General features: G+C 39.5%; 1 protein-coding gene across 6 annotated transcripts in view; it reads right to left on the reverse strand.

The window, feature by feature from the left end:
* Positions 1–7,606: 7,606 nt before the first annotated feature.
* The window catches only part of cntn5 (contactin 5), a 123,901-nt gene continuing 113,313 nt past the window's right edge, over positions 7,607–18,194 (reverse strand). For 3 of the 6 annotated variants that reach the window (XM_035910275.2, XM_087851139.1, XM_087851138.1), the window contains exons 19-25: positions 17,745–17,815; positions 11,031–11,265; positions 10,837–10,946; positions 10,559–10,745; positions 10,283–10,395; positions 9,069–9,237; positions 7,607–8,618 (exon numbers count right to left, since the gene is read on the reverse strand). In XM_035910275.2, the coding sequence (XP_035766168.2) occupies positions 8,515–8,618; positions 9,069–9,237; positions 10,283–10,395; positions 10,559–10,745; positions 10,837–10,946; positions 11,031–11,265; positions 17,745–17,815 (989 nt within the window). In that variant the 3' untranslated portion in view covers positions 7,607–8,514. The remainder of the gene's footprint in view (positions 8,619–9,068; positions 9,238–10,282; positions 10,396–10,558; positions 10,746–10,836; positions 10,947–11,030; positions 11,266–17,744; positions 17,816–18,194) is intronic. The other 3 variants (XM_006796652.3, XM_006796651.3, XM_035910276.2) reach the window with 2 other exon arrangements.

Raw genomic sequence — 18,194 nt, forward strand, 5'->3', positions numbered from 1 at the left:
GCTCCTGTTTTGAAGAAAGGGGGAAAAAAATCAGTCTGCTAAACCTACCACACAGGGAAACACGTAGCACGGTGAAGGGTAAAGGGCAATTTCTTAATTTCAGCTTAAAGTCAACTGGTCAAACCTAGAAAATTAATCACCAGAGTTAAAAAAAAAACCCAAGAAGAAAAGGTATATATACACAACTGTCAGTAAGTTTCTTTCTCCTCAGCCTATCAATGTGAACTTAGATATCCAGTCTTAAGCTCATTAAATCTGAATTGAATTTCTTTTCAGTTGCAAATCTGTATTCACCTCGGGTGATAAACCTCTTCTGGCTACCAATTAAGGGAAAACATTTACACGCACAGCCCAATTTAAATGCACCACCATCGGAGCAGACATGCTCAATCACCTCAAGTCTGTCCCATTTATCATGGCCTTACAACAGCTGCACTCCCTGTATATTGATTCTGTAGCATATGTGTACGTCTGGTTTCACTCAAAAATCTAGGAGGATGTCGACGCTCATGTTGGACTATACCTCAGGTTACTGTTGGGCTTTGAGGGTGTGAAGCTGTTATATTGGAAAGATGCATTGACAGAACCTTGTGCAAGACATCAGAGATGAATGATTAAAGCCCTGAGCGTATTGACACTATGTACAGTATTGATCCAGGTATTGATTCTACAAGTATCATTGTTGTAGCCACCCTTTAGATGTTGATTGCCTGCAGGCCATATGAAGTATACACCAAAATGACCAGCGATTGTCAATAGCTATTTTATTCTGCAGAGTAGACTAAATTAAAATAAACTCTCACACTGCTGTAGTTCTATTAGTTTAATTTAATTTTTGCTGCTATAAAGATCAGATACTACCTGAGGTTAAAAATGTACATTTTAGATCACAGCGAATCTATAACAGCACAAGTATTCGCATGTAGGGTACTTTGAAAGTAAACAATAGTGTTTTACTTTATTGAACTGAAATTTATTCAACTTGTGGACATTTAGATGTTTACTGTGAAGTAAAGCTGGTATCATTAAAATAGAAACAGCAGCTCATTTTTTTGACAAAAAAAATAAAAAATGTGCAGCTTTTCTCACTTTGGAAAACCATCAAGTGGGGTCAGATTTGTTGCTTTGGCTGGCCAGCTCTGGTCCACTAGACCACGTGTCCTTTTCTTAGTAGACACTGTTTCCCATAAAAACCTTTAATCTGTAAATTATCCAGAGCACATGACATTGTTGTCATTAAAGCACTGATGCTGAGATTTTGAATACTGCGAGTACCACAAACAAAATGTATTAACATCCAATTCATTTGGGTGGAAGCAGAATTATCAGAGGGGGATATCGCAAAAGTCCTGCATACAAAGTGTGAACTTAAACTTACTTTAAACTAATAAATGATTTTTCTCACTCTCTGTCTTGGACACTCGGGTGAAAAGAGGCGCTGACTCACCTGGTGGTGAGTTGGATCAGCTGGTGGGGGAGGATGCTGGACAGACCTGGTGTGCCCACATATACAGTGAGACTCAGAGCGTCTGGCAGAGACTCCAGTCCAAGATATCTTCATCTTCAACCTTTGGAAGAAATCTGAGGCACAGTACTCTAAGGGAGGCTGTGGATGTTCAGTCTGAGTGAACCATGTTCTGAACCCCCGTTGCTGAGGATGATGCACTGAGCTGTGACTGTAATTTTTCTGCCTGGCAATAACTAGATGGTGGACACACCCACCAGAAGTAAATTGAGCTGTTATGCTGAAGTGGAAGTCTTTTGGGTGGGTACCTGCAGGCCAAGTGTGGCAGAGTAGTTAGCACTCTTGCAAACAGGAAAAAACAAAACCTGAAAACGTTGTTGTGGGAGCAGCTCATTGAGGCCATGGAGCAAAACTTTTGGTTAGCCTAGTAGTGACTCTGAAACTGTCAGGTGATTCAGAAGGGTGAAGCTATGCTGTACTCACACTATATTCATTTGGGATGATGTGCTGTTGTCTGCAATTAAAAGGAAAGTCAGGAATTAGAAAGAATATTTTGAGGTTCTCCTCAAATCCACTTATACGTTCAGGAAGCAGACTCTGGGGATGTGGGAAGAGTCCCTGAGGTAGTTAAAGAACTCCATGGTGGCAGAGCCCACGGGATGGATGATGTGCCCTCTTTTTGTGACACACCTCTATAACATTGCATGGAAATTTGGACCACGGTATCGGTTCTCACCTTAAGAATGGGGACTGGTGGATGTGTTCCAACTTCTAGCAGTTCACGCTCCTCAGCCTCCATGTGAAGATCTATGCCAGGGAACAGACGAGGAGAGTCCACCTGGAGAGTCCAAGCTTGAATGCAGGAGGCATTTGACCTGTGTCCTGAGGAGTTGCTTTCAGAGTATGGGCTATTGTTATGGGCTATGCAGTCCCCATATAACATCGAGATGCTAGTTCACATTTCCAACAACAAGTCAGGCTGGTTCCTGGTGGGTGTTGAACTCTGCCACAACTCTGACTGATTTGTGTATGGACAGAATTTCTAGGTGCAGTCAAGAGGTAGTGGGTTTTCATTTTTCAAATATCCAGATGAAATTAACAGTCACTCAAGTAAGAAGTGCAACATGAAATTATTTGAAATCCTTCCCCAAGTGGTTCCACAACTGAATATATGAGTAATTTGTACACTGAAGATTTGAACATTGTGAAACTTTTGAAAATCAATATATTTTAGTCAAGCCAGATGAAGAAAGAAGCTGCCAGACACGCATCAACTTTATTCTATCAGTCATGGAAATTCACACGTGTTTCAGTGCAGCAGCAGAATGAGCAAATATGGAGCTTTGAGATAATCCAGCCAATTTAAACTTACGGAGGAATACCAAAAAGAAGCAGAATAGTGTGACCTCTTTACTGTTTTGTGACTTAGTTTCACTTTAAAGGAGCCCTCAGATTCCCTCAACTGATCCAGGTTTTACTGTGGCCTGCCACCCAGGGAATCTTTAAATCAGGCAATATGTCAGCTCCACGAAAGGTTCGCTGCACCTGGCTTTACTATAAAGTAGGCAATGATGCAGTAAAAGGCCAAGCGATGAACTGGATGCTCTCTTGCACAGCCAGACTTCAGACCAAGGATAAACCCTACATTTACCTTTGTCTCCTTCTGTCATGGAAAATAGAGAATGGGGGCTGCAGCAAGGTCTTAGTGGCAGGACAGGACAGTTCAATCAGGAAAGAAGCCAGTGCATTAAAGACACTGATAGGATTTTAATTCATCTGATTCTAAAAGCAATGAATAAAACATTAGGTATTATCTTTGAATCTATGAAGATTGTAAAAAAGTAGCACATTATACCCATAACCTAGAAAAACCCCCAGAAGGTTATACTAATGAAATTACATACAATTTACAAGGAAACAATACATTTCAGATCATTTTTGGTAGAACTTTCGACATGCAAAATCCCACAGATCCAGCAATAAATGTCACCTGTGTAGTTTTAATGAATGGCCCATTGATGGCCAATGAAAAAAAATACTACTACTAATAGTTACCTCTTTGAGAAAGGAAGTGATGACTGCTCTTTTTCTGTTCTGCAATTTAGAAACAATTAGATAATATCGTGTGGATTCACTCTACATTCCCTATAGCCTTAAAATGTTTAGGTATCTGCTAATTTTTGAGTCTTTCTGAAACTACTTTTCATTTCTATTTAAGCAACAAGAAATAAAATAACTGGGGTTTAAACTAAGAACTTATAAAATGATTGCTGGGCAGTCAAGTACTTTCATGCATGCCTACTGGATTGACTTGAACATAGTTCTATAGGGCATATAATATATGCTTTTAATGATTTCAGATCATGCTAAATCCACAAGTAAGTAAGAATATTGTGAGATGCCTCTAGATTAAATAGCTGAATTCCTATCAGTCCTATCGTCTGCCCAATGTTACTTTTTAATGTGAAATTTTAATGACAGCGTGCCATACAGAGTTACAGACAATTTTAGATATGAGCAAATTGAAAACAGAACCACAATCTTATTAAGATACTTTAAGGTCAACAAAACTGTGTAGCTGAATATATTTATTCAGGGTGCTTGAACCAAGCTTCAAACTGGTCCTGAAAAACTTGCACAAAACTCCTCATGAACACTATTACCCTTAGACCATTGCAACAATGTATGTGTTATGCATTACTCTTATATTCAGATAAAGAATACAGAAACAGATATTATGAAATTGGTGACCCCCTGACCTTCATGCATGTGTCACCTTTGGGTCAAATTTAGTCTACTTTTATATATTCAGCTATCTGCACAATGGAATTGTGAAAGTAACTGCTAACTGGGTAGATTATAAGGTCTTGGCAGAGGTCTAAACTAAGCTGACTGCTTTCTTGCTTGACCTTTAAATCTTCCTATACAGCCTGCTCCTTCCTTATCCCCAGATTTACACATCCATCCCATTATATTTCCTCACACAATGGGTCTTGAGAAAAGTGGCTCGGATCTCCAAAACTGAATCACCAGTTTCCAATCTGCAGGGATTTGGCAGAATTCCAAGATCTGTATAAACAAATCACCATATGTGACTCTTACTTCCTGAAAGGAAATACACCTGCAGGCAAAAATTTAGGAAATGTTGATTTTTTTTCTCTGTTGAGCAGCATGAGACATCATATTTGGAAACTATTTGCAGGCAGACATCATGTGATTTTGCAAGGGCCAGACATTTTCCCATATCTCATTACAATATTTCAGTGGTAAATGTTTAGAGTAGAAACAGAGGAAAAACACAAAGTGTGAAGAACAAGAAGAAAGTTTAATCAACCAGATTTGTCTTCTCGCTTCTTAGATTTACTCTTAAATGTGTCTCCCTAATGAGGCCTCACTGCGGGGCCCTTTTGCTTTAATTTCTTATGAGTGAGGATTCACAGTATATCAGATTAACTGTCGTATTTCAAGAAGTTCCCCTTTAATAGTACACCATCTGCCAGCACGCAGGCAGGGTTTAGTTCTGAAGAGGGTATACTTTATACACTACACTTGTTTTGGAATTTTGAATTGAACAACACTTGTTCAAATATCTTAACAACATTACTTAACCTGGAGACTTAACCGGAAAACCAAGTGACATTAATTTACAGCTAATAGGAAGGATAACAATCTAAAAATAAATTATGATGCAAGTAAAAAATAGGAAAATAATTTTATGTCATGTAAAGGTCAAAATATTGCACATACTGTGCATTTTGGTTTCCTCAGAGTAAATGGTCAAGAAGATGATTTTAGAGGACAAAAGACATCGTGTTTGATGATTAGTGGACTGATGCAATACAATGCTTTCTGTTGACTCTCACTACAAACCGCTTCCTTTAATCCTTCTGTTCACATTCTTCCCTAATTCTCATTCTCTGCCATTCCTGTCACTGCCGGGGGGGCCAATAGGCTGAAAATCCAAACATCACAGAAACCTCGAATAACAAATTCAAATTAGCTTGCAGAATCAGAAGTCCCAAGAGTAATATTTTTACATTTAAATACCAAAACATACAGCGTGACCTGTAAAGCAGACTCAACAGCTAATAAATGATTTATATATACAATTTTATATTACATCAGATTTATATCACATATAAGCCTTTAAAAACATACTACTGTAAAAATAATCAAATATTTTCTTCAATTTAGTAGCATCTGCTAATTGTCCTAAAAGAAGATTCAGAAAACAAACATATTCCCATGATAAATCTGTCCCAAACTGTATGATTTAAGACCCTTTTTTTAAGTGAAAAAACATGGAAGTGCATGTGAAAATCTCTTACTGTATGATATTACAGTTTACCTCTTACTGTAGCGGCTGCATCTGTTGGAGGACCCTTCTTTGCAGTTCTTCTCTGGCAATTTCAGGATGAGTGTTAAACTGTGACCTGCCTCAAAAGCAAAGTCACAGGGATCGCTCAGTTCTAAATCACAAAGCGATTCCCTGAACAACAACGCTGCAAAGACAATTGAATACTTGACTCTGTAAGTTTTATAAAGTGGAAGGACAGTAGGGAATGCATGAAGCGGCAGTATGAAGATATTGGCGGGTTGTTTTTTTGAAAGGCTGTTTTTCACACAGCAGAGTCACCCTCCTTGTGTGTATGATGCAAGTGTCAGAGAAAGCTGACTCAGAATGACAAGGGGACAACCTTTACACGTGGCGTGCTAGCTTCAAATCATCCAATCTGTTTTGAAATTTAAATTCCGAAAATATTGTTTTCGGAGCGAGGTTGCTCCGCTTTCGGTTTGACATTTTAGTCGGTGTGCGGCTAACCCAATCAAAACAAGTGTAGCGTGACTCCTTTAGTCACACTACAGACAGGTCGGCCAGGTTACAGACACGTTAGAAAAATGTACCTAAGGTAATATTTTTATGTCTATTTCTATGGCTAAGTCATTAAAAATATTCAAATGCTACAGTAACAGCAGCCTATTTTTAACATACAAAATGTAACTACAAGTAGTGTCATCAAAAACAGCAAAAATATTGCTATTTTAATCTTAAGCAATATGCTTTAGGCTTAATACCATTGAATATACTGTAGATTACTAAAAAGCACAGTATATCCTGCACACATCCACATGCATGCACACACACACACTGACATTAACCTAGGGGGAGTTCATGTTTTAATTGCTGACACTATAGCTTCTGGCTCTCTGAACCAAATGGGTCCCCTTGCTGGATACATAATCCATTATCATAAATCAGATGCGCCAACACAGTCAGGTGCTGCATGAATAATTAAAGGTTGGTACATTAGCACTTGTGTGGAGGCATGTGTTTGAGCCGACATCATTGAACAGGCTAAAAGCACCACAAAACCCCTCCATTGACATTAAACAGCTTAATGCTTAGCACTACAGACAGAAATGATGTACAAGTTAGAAAGAGGAGACCACTCTCACCATCCTCCCCCTTTTGAACGTAACCAAAACAGAGAGGTCCGAAAGAAGAGTATCTATGGGATAGACACTGCTCGCAGCAGTGTTCGTCCTCTGTTCTGCTGTGTGGTCGTATCTCTTGTGGTTGAGCCAGCACCCCTGTCTGAACCTGCGCGGGTGAGCCAGGTTACTCTGACTCTGTTATAGAGTCCGCAGAGCTAGAGGCAGAGGAAGCAAAAGGTCGGTTCAGGCAAGAAGGCTTTAGGACTATAGATCTCCATACTAACATTAATTACACTTGAGGCAAATTCATTTGGATTTCTGCCCTGTAAGATAAGCTTTTACTGCAGACAAGGCAAGAGAGAAGCCCAGGAGGAAGGAGAGATACTCTTGATGCTGTCCTACTTGGCTCTGCAGAGTGTCTTTTATCGCACAAAGTTTTGCGGCCTCTAATGCCACGCATGTGAAATTTAATCTACCCATATCTTACATGACACATGGCCAAGACTCCTTAAAATGCAAAACTGTGTGATAGCTCAGCAAGAATCTATATGTTTGAGTTTTAGTTTAAACATGTGAATGAATGGCCTGTTGTCCTGATGGAAGCAGTCATCAGAAGATGAGCACCTGATGTTGTAGTCCGTCTGCTTTTGTGTCATGTTTGTGTTCAGAGATGGTTTTCTGGATACCTTGGGTGTAGCTACTGGACATTTGAGTTATTTCACGGACACACACGCACACGCGCACACACCTATACGAACAGACATTCTTTTCTGAAAGTCAGAAATTCCAAAAACAATCATTTAAAAAATATACATCACATTTATTTGTACTGACACCAGGAGTCCGTACAGAGCTATCTTTGTCTATTAATGTGTTTGGGCACAGCATGTACCCAAACCACTGTTTCCTACTTCCATACATCCAACAGTTAACAAACTGTATCACCAAGCATTGCTTAATTGCTACCAAAAAACAGAGTTTGACATAGCTGACACACACCACTGTTTTTCTCTAAAGGTAACACAATGTACAAAAAAGCAAGTCTGGAAATAGTAAGATTCTTGGTTCCATAAAAAAAACTTTTTTCTCCTCAATGTGTGAATAAGAAAACAATGCACTTATCTCTACTGAGCCTCTGCTGCATTGCTTGTTAGGCAGCCAAGGGGTAAATTGATGCAGATAAGTAATGAAAAGAAACAGGTCGGCTGATCCCTGTATTACTACCACAGCAGCTTTCAAGGAATTGTTCATGCTCTGTAGAGCCCCGGAGCTGTAGGAGCCGTCTGGAAGTAGTTAGATGCCAGTCATTGAGAGGAACACATAATGTTAAATTAAGTGATTAAACAAATCCTTCCACATAATGTATACTACAGTACAACACTATTGTGATGTTGGAAAGAATGGCGCAACTCAAATGTCCGGGGGCCTCGAAGAAAACTGAATTGAAAAGGAGGGACTCTGAAGAGCTGCATGTGAACTGGCAGAATCAAACCCCTTCAGCACACCTCGGGCCCTTTGAGATGGGTAAGGCCAAAGCAAGCAGGCAGTCAGAGAGAAAAAGGGAGCAGAAGACTGGTGGCTCCCTTCGTGAAAGTGAGGACACCACCGTGGCCTCACCAGGAAGCTGAAGGCACCAGAAGAACCAGGAGGATTGCAGTCCATGTTAGGCTCCGTGGCAGGCAGTGCACTGAGCACTGGTTGCTTTTTGCTCGGACACCTAAGGAAAGCAAGTGGATGAGAGGAGAGTCAATACAAAGATGAATTCTTTTTTTAATGCTAAATTATGTATTCAATATAGTGGTCTATATATCGGGAGTGTGTAGCTGCATGGAAATTGCAGGAAAATGAGTGGTGGAATATAGAGACAAAGAGGAAAACTGCAACTGCCTTTAAAATCTGGCTGGTCACACTTAACACTGCAAAGTTTCAGTTCATTCTGTTGCTTAGAAGTTAATTGGCTGTGCAGGAGTAGGAAGGTTTGTGTGGGCGAGGTAATTAAAACAGTATTAGCCAAAGAAAACTTGGCCCGCCGAACAGCTGTGGTGACTAAATTAAGGGCAGGACATAAGATTGCTACACAGAGAAAACAGCTTGTGCATAGAAATTGGATTTCAGAGGTCATGTAATGTGAGTGAGAAGAGAGGGAACTAACCAGCTTCCAGCTTACCGGAGGAAGTGACAAGTCGAACTTGGGAGCTGACGGCTCCCTCTCCCCCTTCACTGAGCGCCCGCACCTCGATGACATAAGTGCCTCCCTCTGGCAGTGAGAGCATGGTTGAAGGGTTAATGGTTCTTGTCACCTGGTTGTGGCCTCTGCCCTCCTGTTTCAGTAACACCTGCATTACATATGCACATTGAAGGTTTACTTCACTTTTTTTTTCGTATATCACACTAAAAGTGCATTCAGACCCCTATGAAAGAAAAAAATGGTCAAATAAGCTAAGTGTATTTGCAGATATATTCTTATTTGTTACAAGACTATACTCTATACTGTGTGTTGTGTATTTTGTTGTACAGTTATTCTATTTTCAACTTTAATTTATATATTTTATCTTATTCTTTCCCAGTTAAATTTACCCTTCATTCTAATTTGTGTTGTACAGTTATCTCATTCTTAACTTAATTTTTATATTTTATTTTATTTTATTCCTTCCTGGTTAAATTTACCCTTTTTAATTTTCATATTTATTTCCTATCTTATTCATAGCCTTTTCTTTTTTTCTTTAGGTCACGAGCAGTTGTCTAAGCATTTCACTGCATATCGTACTGTGTATGACTGTGTATGACTGTGTATGTGACAAATAAAATTTGAATTTTTAATTTTTTTTTTTGAAGACTAGGTCAGTAGAAATTCTGCAAGCCAATTTTTTTATTAGAAAGTAGTAGTTTGAATGTAAACCCTGCTGAAGGTAATGGTTAATTCATTACACACAAGAAACTCTTATAATACCTATTGCATTTATATAGTTGTGTATTATAGGTCATTTTTCAGTGTTTTCGAAAGGTATCATTTCTCTAAGATACAGTCGGGGAAATAATTATTTGATCCTAATAATTATTCAACTTTTATGTAATGTGTTTTTGTTTTCGTTGATATCCCGTCTCTCTCCATTAAAATGAAACGACCATTACATTACATAGACATTAAAGACTGTTTATTTCTTTGTGAGTTAGCAAACATACGCATTCAGCAGGGGATCAAATAATTATTTGCCGCAGTGTATAAACTATAAACACGGCTACTCATGTGGAGACGAGGAGAGTCTGAGATCAATCTTTAGCAAAATCGAGGACAGAATACTTTGTTTGGGAACTTTTCCTCCCTGCATTAACAATTTACCAGATTTTATGTAACTGAACAATATAAGGATGGATCATTACCATGTACCCGATGACATCAGACTCATTGTCTTTTGCCTTCACGGGGTCCCAGCTTAAGGACACGTTGTTGCCCTCCTGAAGCCAGTGAAGGTTGGCTGGTGGCTGAACAGGAGCTATGGATATAACATAACACCCAAAGTCCAAATTTAAAAAGACTTTAAAAGAGAACTTCAGCCAACTAGGTCAATTACTACACTTTCTACAGGGAAGCAAACTTAACAAGTAGCCTGTATTCCATATATAGTATTATGAGATTAGTGTCAGTGCTGTACTCACGGGGTTTCCTGGTCTTGGCTGTGACAGCAGTACTGCCAGGACCTTGGCCAATGCTGTTGAAGCCTTTTACTGTAATGGCATACACACTGTTCCCCTCTAATCCTGTCAAGACCATCGATGTCTCATTTTTTACAGTTTGTTGTTTTTTTCCTGACTCCTCCAGCTCCATGTCCTTCCAGTAGCTGACCTGTTAATAGAAATTAAGGACAGGACAATGCAAGAAGGAGAACGAACCAAAAGTGTGCAAAGAAACAATCGCAGACATAATTTATACAAACCTCATATCCTCTTGGTTTTCCAGGACCAGGCGTGGGCGATTTCCAAGTCACTCTAATTTCTGAGGAAGAAATGCCGTAAGCTTTCACATCAGACGGCGCTTCCCTTGGCTCTGTAAAACAACAGTGAAGATCTAATGGAGAAAACAACTCCTCCTCTGTCTTTAAAATTCAAACAACCATGAATATTAACTTACCCCCCTCAGCAGAGTGGATGATGACAACTTTGCTAAATGGCCCATCTCCCTTATTGTTGTAGACACCAACCTTCACTTCAAAGGGGGTAAGAGGAGGGAAGGTCTCGTCCCTGTATTTGTACATCGTAGAGTCTGCGGAAGTCACCATCTTCTCCTTCCACCCTCGTGTCCCGTTGGCACGAAATGCAACAATATACCCAAAACCCTCACCATTTTGGAACTCCTCAGATACAGGCTGAAAACACAGGAAGAGGAGACTCAATCACCATGGAGTGTATTTCACTGGTGTAAGAATACAAAAGCAGCTCAGCAGCACTTAAACTCTTTGACTGAAAGTGCATCATTTGCACAATTTCCAATCTGGACAGCTTCATCAGTGAAAGGAAGGATCTCATTGAATGAAAAAAGAAGTTTCTCCTCTGCGGTAATCCCGTTTAACCAGCTTTCAATTTCCTTCCCATTTACTGCGACTGTCTGCCAGTATTAATAAAGATGCAGTCAGTCTTGAGCAATGGAAACAAATCATATCTGGCTCAGTTGTGCCCATTATGTAGCTATTTATCTTTCCAGGTCTGACAAGAGGATTTTGGGGACACGGGTTTCCAGTGATTATCTGTGGTTTTCCTGTAGTGGTGAAACTGGGAAGTGTCTTCCACAGCTGCTCTGTACTTAATCAAATCAAGTGCCAATTTATTAAGTGAGCTAGAATCTAATTAAAATATGAGCTGCAGGGATTAAATCTTTGGCTAAATTTAATAAATGACAAACACCTGTACACCTGTTTTTGGCAAGTATGCTGCATTTGCTGTAATGTGTTGATTTGCATAAGCTTCAGAGTGATACAGTCCCCTGAAGGCATCACCCGCATTAGCTATCTAGTCTGTAGGGGGATTGCGCGGGAATAGAGATGTAGTTCACATTTCATTCGACAATGACCAATCACCGTGACTGCCTAATTACAGGGATGATCAGTGGAAATGAATTAGCTTCCATCAAAATTATTCTCACGTCTGGCAGTGATTTGAAAGAGATGCCAAGGAACAGAGGTCTTTACAAAACAGCGTGAACAAATTAGCTAGTTAAGTTCAGAAAGACTTTGGGATGCGAGATAGTCACAGATAAGTGTGGACATAGTTTGAACTGAGGTAAGTCTTAAGGCTCAGCGATGGGGACTATGGAGGCATCACTAATGGTCCTCCCTTTGGCTACAAGTGTAAAAGCAGTCTCTCGCAGTCGCCTCTAAAGAGATGGCTGAATGAAGCTGCAGAGACTGTTTAGTCATTCATCCTGCTTAATAACCCTGCCCACCATGGCTGTCCAGGCTCTGACAACTTTCCACAGATGATTGGAAAGGCGGAACTGCCATGCGCTCACATGCCCTGACTGCCAAAAAGGGCTAACATTCCTGCTCCGTCTCCTCTAATATCCATCTCCATTGATCACTGACAGAGTCTTGATTTATTTCCAAAAGCATTTAGCAGAAGCAAGAACAAATAGGGTAGAGCTAAAACTACTTAAAATGCCAAGAACCCCAAGGAGGCTACTGTATCAAAGTGAAGTGTCTCAGCATTGTGCTGTGATTCTCTCGAAAACTGACACACTTCCTGATGGGTGACCAATTCTTGTACCTCAAAATTGGCAGAGAGACAATATAATTCTTGAAGAAGCACTTAAATGTTTCACTGTTGTAGGCTCGCTACTTCACAAGTGACTTGATCTGACTGGAGAAAATATCTGAATGAAAACAAACGAGGAGACTGAATAATGTTCGCTCTCACTTTTATGCTGAGCCACTCGTGGAAGAACCTAATTCTTCAGATCACGGATGTGCGTGAACGAAAGTCACAGCTATAAACCTTATGAGGAGAATCGTGAGCAAGAAATTGTTGTTTGTAATTATTTAAATTCACGCATGACTCATAAGGGCTCTTTATTAGGCTTTTGTGTCATACCAAGCATCAATCGTTATTTTACGAGCTTTATGCGTCCCTCAACATGGGGCGCTATGTTATTTATAAGATGGATGTCATTGTGCTATACTAGCCAAGCTAATGACACTCTTGAGTTATAAATAGGAAATGGTCTACCACCAAACAGCATCCCATCTGGAATGGACATTATCCCCCATAATGTGCCATGGAGGTGCACATCTCCTGATGTGAAGGTTATCTTCCCAGTGGCAGTTGGGCTCCCATACTTAATAACTACAAGAATAACTGTCAGTTGCCTCTACATCTGTTCACTGGTCCCCTGTTAATGTATCCTTCAGCTGATCTCAATTGCAAATTCTCAGCTCTGCTCATAGCAATTCAGTAGCTGCATTGGCCTGAATCTGGCTGAGAGCCAGGCTGTCCACTTGGAAATGGTTCATACTAATATCCCGCTTACTTGTTGTGAAACTTAGATTTTCTACAACTATTGTAGCTTGAGATTACAAACAGATTTTCATAAACACCTCTGGATTTAGAGGGAATGACGCTAAGAGTCAAGGTTAATCTTTACTGCGCCTCTCTGGTGGGACCAGATTTTAAATTCAGTACATCTTAATCACTTGCCAGACTGATGTAGCTCTGTGTAGTAAACGGCCCAGCTGGCCGTCTTTGAACCGTGTCAGCAATTTTTGCAATTATCACCAAGTTGCGCTCTCTAATTTTAAGATCCGGGATAAGCAAATTTCAATAGGCTAAATTAGAACCCTGTTTAAAATGCAATGAGCTATGATCTTGAGCCACTCCTTGGCCATTGTAATAATAAGCTTGTAATAAGCTTGTAATAAACCTGGTAATATTGCCACAGCTCCCAACACATCCTCTATACATATATACATTGAAATGCAGAGCCATTTATAACCACAATCTGCACATGTGCTGGAAATGACTGTAGACAGAGGTTTAGTCTGTTATCTCGTATATGTTCTGCCTTTGTACAACAGACAGTTCAACGGTTGGTCCTGAGGAAAACTGTTCTGTCCCAGTGGGCCAATGACTTTCCATATCTGAGTATAAATTCAATGAAAGTCAGAGAAAATCATCCAGTATATCACAGCAGATGGGTCTCCCACGTCTCTGTGTCTAAATGGAAGAAGGTCGCTTTGCCCTAATGATGAATGTTCACCTGAGCCCCTCACAGCTCACATGGCATCCTATGTGATAAACCCCCCTAGGAAAGGAAAGGGAGATAATGTGCATCTCCCTTGCCTTTCCTAACAAAAGGGTCAATGCTGCCTTGGAGTTCAGTGCATCACCACCTGGGTTATTTTATCTTTGTTTCTACAGCTGAGGAACTTTCCAGTATGTGGTGCAGACTGTTGTGTTTGTTGGAAATGACAGCTGCAGTAAGTTAGAGTAACAAAGAAGTAGAGAAATTCTTTTCAATCAGCAACACACCGAGGGCCCAAGCTTCAAGAACCTTTGAGTTTAGGGTGTGAAAAGCGCACTTTGATCTGCTTTTGACCACCTTCACCTGACATAGCTGATGAGAAAGAATTCTGTAGTGCTACAGCTTATGTCACGGTAGTATAGTTAAATGTGGTTTACCTCTTTGTTTCTGGTGCTCAATAAAAAATTTGATAATCTTACAGTTATGTCTTCTCTGTGCAACAGTGCACAATTTTATTTGCTTGGCAAATCATTCCCACTGTAGTGCCACATGTAGAATGGAAGTAGAAATAAAAGTGTATTCTTATATAAAAAATATATAACTTAGGGTTATCAAAATTCATTTTCTAGTTTTTAGGAAATTTTTTAAACATTTTTTCCAAAACATCGCTGCAATCAAGCATACAGACTATGCACACCTGGACTGTAATTAGAACTGCACACCTCCAGGTGTTACTGTGGCCAGACATGTTCAGAAGAAGATGGAGTGTGCAGCTGTTTTCCCTGGTTGCCCGGTGTTGTGAATGGAGACACAAGGGGGAAACTGACATGAATGGTTTGTTTTGAGGAAATTATCAGTGGAGAAATCATTTCTAACGGATCTACATGTTTTTCAACAGACTTCAATGTGCGAACCGTAACAATCTGTCAAGAACACGGCCGATTACTTACAGTAGAATAATTAATCAAAATGAAAAGGTTGGTGAACATAAAAAAAAAAAACAGGTTTGGTTTTTTGCAACAGTCAGGTGTTTGATTAATAACTTTTGGAGTGAATGCCTGTATTTGTGGCTTGACACTGGGAAACACTGCTTGTTAGAAACTTTATAACATGTACACACAGAAGGTGTAGTGGGCCAATAAAAGCAACAATGCCATGATAAGAAACTGTATGTGTTATTTTTGTGATGTGCTGAAAGTGGACAGATGAACAATGAATAAATAAATCAGGTTTCAGGAGTTTTGTATTTCACAAAAGGAAACGATAAACACTTATGTGAACTCGACACTTGCGCTCTCAGCAGGTAAGCCTTGATTGTGGGTAAAACACACTCATTTCTGACACCGTTCTGTCACAGTCCTGGGCCTGTGGCCCAGTGTTTTGATTCTATATTATTGTTTATTGGGCTGTTTTCCTTTTTCGTTCTTGGCTTATGACTACAGGTGTTTTGGTTTCTGTTCTATATTTCTTAGCTTGTATATTCCTTTGCCTCCTGTCTCTCCTGATGTTCTCTTGTGTATTTTGGTTCTAGCTTTCCAGTTTAGGTTTTCTGTTTGGTTTTCCTTTGGTCAGCAATAAAGCTGCCTTCAAGTTCACGTTTCCTCCGTGAGTCCTGCATTTTGGGTCCAATTCCTGCCTGCCACACAGCACACATGACACATTCTTGGTAGTTGGCCACTCTGCCAACTCATTATTGAGTTGTCTCCTTTCACTTTGGTGCACATGAAGTCACAAACAGCTAGAACTGAAGAAGTAACCTCAGTGTTTTCAAGTTCATCCTTCAACTTACGCCTACATGTAAATAGAGCCCTGCTGTTTATGAACTATGGCCTTTGCACATTGTCTAAAGACATTTTAATTTGGGAAGTTTTAAGTGAGTAGAAAATGTCTAATGAGGTATATTTGTGCACTACATAATTTTCTCTGATACCTACAGTACTGTGATAAAGCTGAGTCACCCCTCATCTTGTTACTATTTTGCTTCCAAGAAGCCCGACTTTCTTGTAAAGTTAAGTTTTTTTTACTTTCAATGTTTTCCTTTGGACATTGGCTGCTTTTTCCATCATTTTCTGGTCTAGTCCTTGTATCTGAACATTTTAAGAGGAATGTTTCCCTTTCTTGGTTAAGCATTTAACACTGACCTATGTTGTGTTACATGACCTTATATATTCAAGCACAGAAAAGTCACCTGAATCGAAAGATGAACCAGTTCTGTGTCTAGAAATTCCGTAGCAAAAACAACATATCCATGTACGTTAGCACATTTCCAATTTTTCCAAGGAAAATATAAAGCAATGAGAAGTGACTCTCCACTTTTGCACAGTGCTGTATCCCAAACTTGGTTCTTAGAAAAGGAAATGTACAACCTTGTATTAGCAAGATAGTGTAATCACAGGTGCTATTAATTTGTTCTATACAAGAGTCACAACTTCTCTAAGATCTCGTTTTATTTTTTCGAGCTGCTGAAACTTTTGTCTATGTGTTAATTAGATCTCACGCTGATGGTTCTGGGAATAGCATGACAATCAAACGCAAGTCCCTAAAAACACACCGAGCGTTACTGCAGCTAGTCATCGCGTCTCACCTCAAGTGAATGCAACTGACTGGAAACGAATGCAATCATCTGTGTATCGTGAAACCATCAGACCATTTCCTTCAAGCTTAGAACCACAAGGACTACCGTCATCCATCAACCATGCTTTATCCTCCTTAATAATGTCTGACAAGTATTCCCAGGAAGTGAAGTTTTTTAGGATGAGCAGCACATGCAGCCCATGTGACGGCAACATCTACATGATTATTAGATGATATGCATTTTTTTTTCTTTTTAATAGTCACTGTTAAACAGTGAATAAAGTCAGAAATGTACTTAGTGATGTTTACAATAAACCTTCTTGCAGTGGGCTCGTTTTTACTCTCGGATTACATTACTGATTCTCATCATGCTGTTTCAGACGCGTCTAGGCGATGATAAATTTCCTTACACAGAGTCCCATTATCACATTTTTAATCCTAGTGAGTAATACTTCCTCAAGTTAAATGATGAATATTTACAGGCTATAGATGTCTTCTTATGTTTACTCATGTAAATGATCCTAAAAATAATCATCATGATGTGCCTTTATGCATGTGGGTTTCCACTACCAGAGGCACTGCTTTGTTCTACAGGGTCACAAGAGAAAACGAGAGTTACTATTTTATGAATCCAGAGCATGAAAGTAAACTCGGAGATAAGATAATAAAAATGGTATTAATATTTCTAAATCCTTTTGGGGTACCATTTATTATCAGGGTAACTTTGACTTGCACTGATTATTGCAGTCATTATTCCTTCGTCTTCTATCTTCAATCTGGCCTCAAGACATTGACAAGCTTTTTATAAGATTCTGTAAAAACAAGAGTATGTTTATATATTTAGCATCTTGAATTTCAAAGAAAAGTCCTTTTATATGTTATTTATATGCTATATCTGCTTATCACTATACTGTCTCAGGGGAATTCCAATGTTTGGATCTTGTGCTCCTGACAAATATTATTTTTAATTTAAGGGATTTGCCTTTAACACACAGTTTTTTGCACATTGTCAAACTTGAGTGAATTGGACAGAAAACCTACCTCCCACGAGATGACCAGTTCATGTCTGCGCCCATTTCCTCCACTAACGTTTGATGGTGCCACTGATGGGACTGTGGAAAACGGAGAGGTTAGCACTGACTACAAAATCTCCTTTTTAAAAACTATAATCAAAGCATCAGAAAACAGCAAAAAAAAAAACTACCTTATTTGGTGGCTGTGCCTTCACTGAAACATCTGTCAATCAAAGTGAGAGCTATTGTAGGTTTCCAGTGCTGCGTTTTGAACTGGAACCTATTTGTTGACATTTAGATCACGTATTGTAACTTTGGGATGGATTACCACAACTGTGCGTAGATACAGCTATTAGTCTGTTAATTACGCTGAAGAGATGGGACAGATTAAATAAGCCACTTTGAAATGACCACTGACCTTTATAATTATTGCATTTTGTAGACGGAAAATGAGCAGTTAGTGAAGCAGCACAGTGAA

The sequence above is a fragment of the Neolamprologus brichardi genome, chromosome 14, assembly GCF_056152115.1.
Source record: "Neolamprologus brichardi isolate AB-2024 chromosome 14, ASM5615211v1, whole genome shotgun sequence".
NCBI lineage: Eukaryota > Metazoa > Chordata > Actinopteri > Cichliformes > Cichlidae > Neolamprologus > Neolamprologus brichardi.